An 11,109-nucleotide genomic window follows, 5' to 3' on the forward strand; every position below is an offset into this window, starting at 1 on the left:
AGAAACACTGTACTCATTAAACAATTCCCATTGCCTATATGTAGAATCATATAGTATTTGATCTTCATGGCTGACATTTCATTTAGCTAGTTGTCCTCAGGTTCATCTATTCTGTTGCATTATCGGAATTTCCTTCCTTTTAAACATTGAATAATATTTCATATGTATATGTGGCACTTCGTTTATTCATCTGTTAGTGGACTCAGGCTGCTTCCTATCTTTTTGCTGTTACGAATAATGCTGCTGTGAACACGAATGTTCTTTTTGAGAACTGTTTTCAGTTCTTATAGATACATACCCAAAAGTGGAATTGCTGGATCTGAGTAAGTTTTAACTTACCGTTCCAACTCCTCTTCTATGTCTTTTAATAGCCTTTGCACCATGCATTCAGACTCTATCCCTGGAACACACTAAACAATTTTGAATTAACTTGGGCCTATTATGTTGCAAGTAACAAACTCACTTCAAATTAAATGATGCTAAAAGGGGACTTATTTAATGAAGTTGCTATGTTACATGGAACCCAAAGATAGGAATGTGTTTGGGCCTCAGGATCAACTGGAAACAAGGACTCAAAATACCTTCCGTTTCTATGTTATGTTTTATCTAGGTGTTTGCAGTGGTCTTTTATCTCTGCTGAAGAGAACCATGACTGTCCAAAACTCCCAATGTGTAGCTTATAGACCAGATACTAGGAGAGAAGCTTTCTTAGTTTTAGTCCAAATCCTGGGTGCCCCTGCTTCTATGTGGACTCTGAAATGACATTACTTTTACTGAGGAGTCCCATGTGGAAGTGGGAGCATTTCCTAAACACATAACAACTATATATTCCCTCATCCCCTCCCCAGTGGGTGATGACCCTTAGTCAGGTCCAGCTGACTATGATTTTCCATGGGTGCCCCATCCCAGCAGCTGAAAAATTTGGGGTGATAGCCATGCTTTCCCTAGTTTGATGAGTTCAAATATACAATGTGATGAGCCTGTAGACTAAGGGCTAAATGACACATTTTTGTTGTTGTGTCTTCCTCTGTCCCCCATCATACAGTCCCAGTATAAAATGGTGAGAGGAAACCTTTGCCCCCCAAAAAAGGAGAAAAGAAAAATACCATATTTTGGTTGTTAGTTTTCCATTCAGCCAGTGAGCACCTTCTGTGTGGCAGACCCTGTTCTCAGCCCGGGCACACAAGCAGAAAGAATGTACACAGCATATATAATACCTTCTGCAGGGCAGGACCAGTGATAATCAACAAGTCTAAAGGCCACCCGTTAACTCATTTCACTGATAGAGAGAGGACTGAAGGTCTAGCCTGGCTGTCCTCAGAAAGATTCTTCATGTGAGATGTTCTTTAGGTCCATTCCTGAGAGAGTATGTCCTCAGAATCTGCTTTAAAAACAACAACAAACAAAGAAATCTTGAATAACAAGAGTACCCAAGGTAAGATGGCTCTGGGTTGCCTAATTGAGTTGTTCAACTGCATCCTCAAGGACACATCAGTTATTTCCCCCTTTCTGATTTATCACCCTTAACATATCAGCTTCATTCTCATTAGGTCTCCTGATGTTCCCAAGGTCCCTTCCTGTTCAATAATTCTGGTCCCTTCCTGGTTGCAATAATTCTATGCATTGAATTTTTTCTTTTGCCATCTTTCCAGTGGCAGGAAAAAGGACACCTGTATTCTGGCTTCTCTATTTTTCCATTTGCCTTTTTTATTATGAAACTTTTCAAATGTATAGAAAATGTTAAAGAATCATAAAGTGTATAACCTTATACTTACCACCTAGATTACACGGTGGTTAACATTTTTGCCGTATTTACTTTATGTAAGGTTTTTTAAAAAATTGTTTGAAAGTTATAGACATCATGACCCTTCATCCTTAAATATTTTTGCGTGCATCTCCTAAAAATAAGGACATTCTCCTACATAACTATGTGCTGTCATTACCTAATGGAATAATAGCGCTACCACCTTTCCTTTTCATGACTAAGTGCTTATTTTTTATTTTTATTTTTTTATTAATCAGTATTTTTTATTATGGTTTTGTGGGGTACAGTTAAGGGTTAGGTGTACAATTACGTTTCATTCAGGCACCCTGTTGATAAGAGGTGTTTTCCCATCCCCCGACAGATATTTGCTACTGTTAATCCCTCCCACCTCCCCCCCATAGAAGTGCTTATTTTTTATGTTCTACTTTGAAGAAGCTGTAGTTGCTGATGATAGTTACAAGGACCAGTTCTAAAAGAAATAAAATGAATGGGTCAGTAAATAGCCAGGAAAAAGACTATTTTGCACTTGATAGTATTCTAAGAAGCGGGTAAATGTTGGTATGAACTTTGTCCCTCCTCTGAATGAAATCTTCCACAAGTTCTTTCTTTTTTCTAGCTGTCTTCACATGTTAAAGAGTATTCATGAGTTCATTTTTAGGTTGAAAACATTGAGAGTTGTCTTTAGCCCAACTCCCTTTCCTTCATGCAGTGATCTGTTTTTTGTGTTTTTTTTTTTGAGTCAGAGTTCACTCTGTTGCCCAGACTGGAGTGCAGTGGCACACTCACACGGCCATCCCAGTGTCAACCTGCTAGGCTCCGGGGATCTTTCCACTTCAACCTTCCAAATAGCCGGAACTACAGGCGTGTGCTACCACGCATGGCTAATTTTTTAAAAAAATTTATTGTAGAGATGAAGTCTCGCCAAGTTCCCCGGGCTGGTTCTCGAACTCGTGGGCTCAGGCAATCCACTCGCCGCGGCCTCTGGAAGTCCTGTTATTACAGGCCGAGCCACCGAGCCTGGCCGATCTTTCTGTTTCAATGAAAGTCTTATTTTCTTACCAGACCTTAAAATTCAGGGTTGTTATGAGTATTTGGCCCTTCTTTTTAGGCCCTTCTTGTGTTAGATTCCTATTATGTTAGTGTTGGAAAGCCCTAGTAAGAGCATCTATTTTGTCGAACCTTTTTCCAGTCACATTATCTTTTTGGTCATTCAGAAATGGTAAGGTCTTCCTGATTGCTGGTGAGCAGGTGGCCTTAGTAGCAATATTATTGGCACACCACAGGTGAGAGCAACTTCTTATGGTTTGGAATAACTGTCTATTGAAGCCCTAAGATGCTGTTCATGCCTGACTGGATCAGTTCATTTTTCTGATTTCTCGATTTAATTTATGTCCAAATAGGATGGGTAGTTTTCTTTTTCCATTAACTAATTTAGATTCTTTTGAGTTTCTCACTTGTTGAAACACTAGAAAGTGGCTCTCGGCCACTGCAGCCTCAACCTGTTGGGCTCCGGCGATCCTTCCACCTCAGCCTTCCAAGTAGCTGGAACTATAGGCACATGCTACCATGCCCGACTAATTTTTGATTTATTGTAGAGATGAGGTCTCGAACCCTTAGACTCAGGCAATCTACTCACCTCAGCCTCCCAAAGTGCTGGTATTATAGACTGAGACACCGAGCCCGTTCAAGATTAGTTTTTTACTACCAAGAATTCAGCTAGAGGGTTACTGTTAATTCATTTGTAGAATTAATGATGGTAATTAATATGTTCTTAAGAAAATCAGATATTCAGTGTTATCATGTAATTGGAAAATTGTGGTTAAGTTAAAAGCTGGAATAACTTTTTTTTTTTTTTTTGAGTTGGAGTCTCACCCTGCTGCCCAGACTGGAGTGCAGTGGCCGCTCCCGGCCACCGCAGCCTCGACCTACTGGGCTCCGGTGATCCCTCCGCCTCAGCCTTCCAAGTAGCTGGAACTACAGGCGCGCTACCACGCCCGGCTAATTAAAAAAAAAAATTCATTGTAGAGTTGAGGTCTCACCAAGTTGCCCAGGCGGATCTCGAACCTGCGGGCTCAGGCAGTCCACTCACCTCAGCCCCCAAGGCGCGGGATTACAGGCTGAGCCACCGAGCCTGGCTTGGAATAACTTTTGAGGCAGGTTTGGCTCTAAATTTTAATAATTGACTGACTAACTAGAGTAAATTATCTTACCTCTCTGCCTCAGTAGTCTCATCTGTGAAAGTAAGGTTGAGCAAAATTGCATTTTTTTTTTTTTGAGTTGGAGTCTCACTCTGTAACCCAGGCTGGAGTGCAGTGCCACGTTCATGGCCACCGCAGCCTTGATCTGCTGGGCTCAGGTGACCTTCCGCCTCAGCCTTCCAAGTAGCTGGAACTACAGACACACGCCACCACGCCTGACTAAATTTTTGATTTATTGAAGGAGATGAGGTCTCACCAAGTTGTCCAGGCTGCTCTCAAACCCGTGGGCTCAGACAGTCCTCTCACCTTGGTCTCCCAAAGTGCTAGGATTATAGGCGTGAGCCACCGCGCTGGGCTTAAAATTGCATTTCATGAGGGAACACACGTCCGCATCACCAAATTCTTCTCCAATTCGAGTTAACTTGATTGTTAGTGCAGTTGAAACTGTGTTGTATACTAAGCTTGTCTTTCACTCATAAGTAGGAAAAGCTGCATTAGGCTCATAACCTCTGTGTGAGAGACATTTAGAGTTACCCTTGTTTTGAATGTCACTGGTTAGCTGCAGTCTGCTAGACTCTAATCTCCAGAGGCAAGAAGTGTGCCTGTCTTGCTGTTTGCTGTATGCCTAGCCCCAGGCCAAGTGCCTACCACATGGATAAGTTCTCATTTATTAAATATTTGTTGAAGGAATGATTGCCAACCTAGGACATTTATACACATTGCCTCAGCAATCTTCACAGCCAGCCTTATAATGAGATAGGTGGTATCAACTCAGTTTTGCAATGAGTAAAACTGATGAAGAGGCTTAGCCACTAGCTGACTCTAAAGACCATTCTCTTTTTTTTTGAGTTGGAGTCTCACACTGTCACCCAGGCTGGAGTGCAGTGGTAGGATCACATCCACCACTGCCTTGGCCTGCTGGGCTCAGGTGATCCTTCTGCCTCAGCCGTTCAAGTAGCTGAACTACAGGTGTACTTCACCACATCCAGCTAATTTTTTTGATTTACTGTAGAGATGAGGTCTTGCCAAGTTGCCCAGACTGGTCTTGAACTCCTGGGCTCAGACAGTCTTCTTGCCTCTGCCTCCAAAGTGCTGAGATTACAGGCATGAGCCACTGTCCCTGGCAAGACCATGCTCTTAAAAAAAAATTTTTATTATATAAAGTCTAAACAACATGAAATTTATCATTTTAACGGGGAGACACCTCTTATCAACACGGGTGCATGAACGATGCATATTTGTATACCTCACCCTTAACTGTACCCCAGAATTTTAAAATAAAAAATATTGATTAAAAAAAAAGAAATTTACCCATTTATTTGTTTATTTATTTATTTATCTATTTATTTATTTTTTGAGTTGGAGTCTCACTCAGTCACCCAGACTGGAGTTCAGTGGCCGCTCCCGGCCACCGTAGCCTCCACCTACTGGGCTCTGGCGATCCTTCCGCCTCAGCCTTCCAAGTAGCTGGAACTACAGGCGTGCGCTACCACGCCTGACTAATTTTTTGATTTATTGTAGAGATGAGGTCTCGCTGCCCAGGCGGGTCTCAAACTCACCTCAGCCTCCCAAAGGCACGGGATTACAGACTGAGCCACCGACCCCAGCTAGAAATTTACCATTTTAAGCATACAATTCAATGAATTAACTCAATTCACTATATTGTGCAACCATCACCACCATCCATCTTTTTTTTTTTTTTTTTGAGTTGGCATCTCACTCTGTCACCCAGGCCGGAGTGCAGTGGCACACTCATGGCCACTGCGGCTTCTACCTGCTGGTTTAGGTGATCCTTCCACCTCAGCCTTCCAGGTAGCTAGAACTACAGGCGCAGACTTCCACGCCCAGCTTATTTTTTGATTTATTGTAGAGACGAAGTCTCACAAAGTTGCCCAGGCTACTCTCGAACCCATGGGCTCAGGCAGTCCTCTCACCTCGGCCTCCCAAAGTGCTGGGATTGCAGGGTGAGCCTCTATGCCTGGCCGGTCACCATCCATCTTAACCTGTGCTTCTTTTCACTGTATGTTGCTTCTGTTTTTTGTTTTTTGGGGTTTTTTTTTCAGTATTTTAAAGATATGGGGTACAAGTCAAGATGTTGTCAGATAAATTTTGGGCCTCCCTTTGGTCCCCACTTTGCCTGGTTTGAGATCAAGTACCCTTATTGATGTTGTGTCCCCACCCCTGCCCTGGCAGCATCCCACTGCTACCAATCCCTCTGTTGGTTCTTCAGAGTTCTTTTAGTTATTTGAAATCAAATCTTAAATTTTTTTTAAGTTTTAAAACTTTTTTTTAAGCCGGGCTCGGTGGCTCAGCCTGTAATCCTGCGCCTTTGGGAGACTGAGGTGAGTTGATTGGCTGAGCCTGCGGGTTCGAGACCCGCCTGGGCAGCGAGACCTCATCTCTACAATAAATCAAAAAATCAGCCGGGCGTGGTAGCGCATGTCTGTAATTCCAGCTACTTTTAAGGTTGAGGCGGAAGGATCGCCGGAGCCCAGCAGGTCGAGGCTGCTGTGATCGGGAGAGGCCACTGCACTCCAGTCTGGGCGACAGAGTGAGACTCCAACTCAAAAAAAAAACCCAAAACTTTTTTTGAGCAGAAACATGGAAGGAACCTGGAGAGTAAATTTTGGGCTGGACTGAACACTGGATCAGTGCTTTCCCTTTCCCATCACCTTAGCCAGCTCTACTTCATGAAGGATTTCTTGTTGGCCAATAATAGCTGAGTATGTTGTTTTGAACGGAAATATATGCTATTATGCCTACTTTTCTGATCCTGATTGGGAGCTGTTTGGTCTATACCTACTGTTGCTCAGCCCAGTGGGTCAGTGATCTCAATGTTCCAAACTCGGAGAGCTGTGTACCTGCCTGAAGGGTTAGAGCACCACTGGGCTAAAGTCCATTTTCTGCCTAGAACTTGGGAAATTAAGTTGCTCCGTCATCCTCCACTCCAGCTTCCTGCCAGGATTCTAGTTCACTGCTTTCAGTTTCAGTTTGGATTTTAAAAGTGTTTCTTAATCTTTCTGTGGCTGACTGACTTATATTTTACAGGTACAAATAAGTTGTGTTCGTTTTGACTATGGGATAAGTTGGAAATGTGTGAAAGGAGATTTAAAGAGGGGGCTAGATCTGCCTAAGTAGGGTAGCTTGGCTTTTTCACTTGTTAATGTTCCTTCTGCAGTGGTCTTGAAGTCCTATCCCAATGGTAAAGCCAAGAGGTGAAATATGACACAGACTGGGGATGAGAATTGGCAATTGTCCTGAGTGCACAAATAGTTTCTTCCCTTCCAAGCATATTTTACAGCCAAGTGAACAAAAAACAATTCAGGCTACTTGCTGGCAACCTGTGGTAGAAAAATTATTTCTACGAAAAGGTGAACATACAGCTTTTACAAATTTTTTTTTTTTTTTTGAGTTGGGGTCTCATTCTTGTAGCCCAGTCCTGGAGTACAGTAGCACACTCACGGCCGCTGAAGCCTTGACCTGCTGGGCTTAGGTGACAAAATTTTTGTTTTGGAAGAACAAATTGCAAAATAGGCTTATTTTTTTCTCATTTTATCTTTGATCCCTAAGTGTAAGGCTGATTCCAGATGTATCTCTAAGCCTATTTGTGGATGGTAGGGACTGGATTTCACCAGATTTGACCAGTCACATATCCTTCACTCTGGATCACTGATAGCTCGATGGAAAACTGCTGAGAAGACTAAAATCCAAGTCTTTTTATTGAACACTCAAGCAAACAGGTGCAGTTCGGCCTATGGCCCAGCTTTGCTCCATGTAAATGTTATCAAGCTCACATATGATAGGCAGGCAGTTGGTTTTGTAATTCCAGTCATTACTGACTAATATGACAGGCCACCGTTGCATGAGGCTTGACCTAAGGTAGCTGCTATAAATAGAGCCTTCCTTTCTGACAGCTGTAGATACCTGGAGGAGTAGGTAGACCCCCAGCAGAAAAATACTTGCTGTTAATATCATGTCTGTTGAACAGTTGGGTACTGTCAGAGCTTGTTTCATGCCGTGTTTAAGCATAATTAAAAACAGCCCACTGGATCCTTTGGTTTATGGTTGGGTTATGTTTAGAAACATGCAGTTTGGATTGTTGTCTACTGTGGGGACGGGATGATGTCACTGATTTGAGTAAGACCAGAAGAGAAGCATTTAATGTAATTACCAACAATTTTTGTGACCTCTGAAATGGACACAGCTTACTTAAACTCCTTAGTGGCCTTTGGTTTCTGGCACTGATGAACCAAGCTGTCTGTCAATCATGTGATTCTGTTCAGTTGGGAACTCTGGTTTATGTGCTCAGTAGTTCCTTCTGACAAAAAGGGTTTATGAATAATTAAAGAACACCAATATTTACAAATGGTGCTACCAAAAAAACAAACTACAAAATGACTCTTAAACATGTAAAAAGATACCCAATCTCTCTTGTTAAGAGAAAAGCATTTTAAGAGCTCACTGGAATATTATTTTTCTAACTGGTAGAAATCCAAAATGGAGAAACTCTGTTGATGAGCAAGTGGGTAAATAGGCACTCTCTTACATTCTTGGTGGGAGAATTAGTGCACAACTTTTATTTTATTTTATTTATTTGGAATTTTTTTATTATTTATTTATTTTTATTGAGTTGGCGTCTCACTCCGTCGCCCAGACTGGAGTGCAGTGGCCGCTCCCGGCCACCGCAGCCTCGCCTGCTGGGCTCCGGCGATCCTTCCGCCTCAGCCTTCCAAGTAGCCGGAATTACAGGTGCGCGCTACCACGCCCGGCTGATTTTTTGATTTATTGTAGAGATGAGGTCTCGCTGCCCAGGCAGGTCTCGAACCCGCGGCCTCAGGCAATCCACTCACCTCAGCCTCCCAAAGGCGCGGGGTTACAGGCTGAGCCACCGAGCCCGGCATGTACAACTTTTATTGAGGGAAGTTTGGCTATGTCTGTTAAAACCACACGTATATACCCTTTGACTCAGCATTATCAATTTTAGGTGTTTATCCCATGGATATACTTTCATGTATACAAAACAATGTATGCTTAAGCTTACTTATGGAAGAGTTAATGATTGGAAGCAAACTCAAAAGTTGACTGGTTAAACAAATAATGATACATCTGTAAAGTGGAACAGCTGTAAAAACAATGAGGGTATTCTTTATGTGCTGACATATGAGTGTCTTCAAGATACAGTGTTAAGAGAATAAAGCTAGGACAGTGTATATTCTACCAATTGTGTAAAATGGGGGAAAGATAAGAATATGTATCATAGCCGGGCTCAGTGGCTCAACCTGTAATCCCGCACCTTGGGAGGCTGAGGTGAGTGAATTGCCTGAGCCCACGGGTTCGAGACCCGCCTGGGGAACTTGGCGAGACCTCATCTCTACAGTAAAAATCAAAAAATTAGCCAGGTGTGGTAGTGCATGCCTGTACTTCCAGCTACTTGGAAGGCTGAGGCGGAAGGATCGCCGGAGCCCAGCAGGTTGAGGCTGCGGTGGCTGGGAGTGTACCACTGCACTCCAGTCTGGGCGACTGAATGTGACTCCAACTCAAAAGAAAAAAGGGCATCTTTAAATTCCATAGTTACAGTTGGAGTTTGACTTCCTTATCCATTCTTGATATCCTATGGGTAACAGAGGTTTCTTCATACTATTGCTGATAGTACTAATGTTACTGCCCATGTGGGTACTTTGGGAAGAAAATGATACACAGGTTTGTTGATCCTAGTGTTTTTCCTATTGTTTCTCAGTCAGAATCAATGGCTTTAAAGACTTGCATATTAGGAGCCTCAGGTTCTGTGGCAAACCCCAAGAAACTGGCTTTTTTCCTCTTGTTTGACAGTTAGGGTAACCTCCTTGGACAGGACTGAAGTCTTTTTGCCTTTTTATTTGTAGGAACCTACAAGCAGCAATTGGCGCCTATTATGACTTTGAGAGCCCAAACATCAGCGTGCCCTCGATGTCCTTTGTTGAAGACGTCACCATAGGAGAAGGGGAATCAATACCTCCTGATACTCAGTTTGTGAAAACATGGCGGATCCAGAATTCTGGTAAGTGTATAAATGGGCAGTTCTCCCTTGCTCAGTTTTCTTTTTCTTAATAATTAAAAGAAGTGATAAGGAAATGTTTTAGCTTATATGTGATTGTCTAATTCTGGGCTTTTTCTCATACATGATATGTAACATTTCCTCAACCTGGCATGGTGACCAAACATTAATAAAGTATTCCCTGTTCTACAGTAGGAAGAATAATTTAGGTCTCATGCTTTTCTAAGCCACCCATGACTTAATGGCGTCTAAACACATTCCATTATTTGATACTAGGACTAGGGTTGTATGTAATAGTATATTGCTCCACCTTTACAGTTTTACTTCATCATTTTATTTCTGCTCTAATTAATCTTATAGTCATTTCCAGCAGACTAGGGGAGGTATATCCTTGAATAGAACATCGTAGTTGGAAAGAGCTGTGAGCATCTGCTCTTTTGAAAGCTCATTTCTTTGTAACCATAGGATGATTCTCTTTGAAATTTCATTGGATATCTATATGAGACACTAATACCACTTTGAAAAACAAGGTAAGAAGTGTGGGAATGTACTCAGAATGGAAGACAAATTGTTGGCTTAAAAAAAGAAAGACAATTTTTTTTTTTTTTGAGTTGGAGTCTTACACTGTCACCCAGGCTGGAGTGCAGTGGCATGCATGCTTACAGCTACCCCAGTGTCGACCTGCTGGGCTCAGGCGATCCTTCCTCAGCCTTCCAAATAGCTGGAACTACAGGCACACGCCACCATGCATGGGTAATTTTTTGATTTATTGTAGAGATGAGGTCTCACCAAGTTGCCTGCGGACTCAGGCAATCCTCTCACTTCAACCTCCCAGAGTGCTGAGATTATAGGCATGCGTCTCTGCTCCCGGCTTGATCTTTTATAATTGATTTTGTTTATTTTTAAGTTTTTTACAATTCATTTCTTTTTTTTTGAGTCAGAGTCTCACTCTGTCACCCAGACTGGAGTGCAGCGGCCGCTCCTGGACACCACAGCCTCGACTTGCTGGGCTCCGGCGATCCTTCCGCCTCAGCCTTCTGAGTAGCCGGAACTACAGGCGTGCGCTACCACGCCCGGCTAATTTTTTGATTTATTACAGAGATGAGGTCTCG

General features: G+C 42.6%; 1 protein-coding gene across 1 annotated transcript in view; it reads left to right on the plus strand.

Annotated features, from left to right (window-relative positions):
• CUNH6orf106 (chromosome unknown C6orf106 homolog) overlaps nucleotides 1-11,109 on the plus strand; it is a 94,381-nt gene that overhangs the window by 17,267 nt on the left and 66,005 nt on the right. The window contains exon 2 of the mRNA XM_021717001.1: nucleotides 9,846-10,000. Within this exon, the coding sequence (XP_021572676.1) occupies nucleotides 9,846-10,000 (155 nt within the window). The remainder of the gene's footprint in view (nucleotides 1-9,845; nucleotides 10,001-11,109) is intronic.

Source organism: Carlito syrichta, unplaced genomic scaffold (assembly GCF_000164805.1).
Source record: "Carlito syrichta isolate Samal-C Ts95f unplaced genomic scaffold, Tarsius_syrichta-2.0.1 Scaffold309115, whole genome shotgun sequence".
NCBI lineage: Eukaryota > Metazoa > Chordata > Mammalia > Primates > Tarsiidae > Carlito > Carlito syrichta.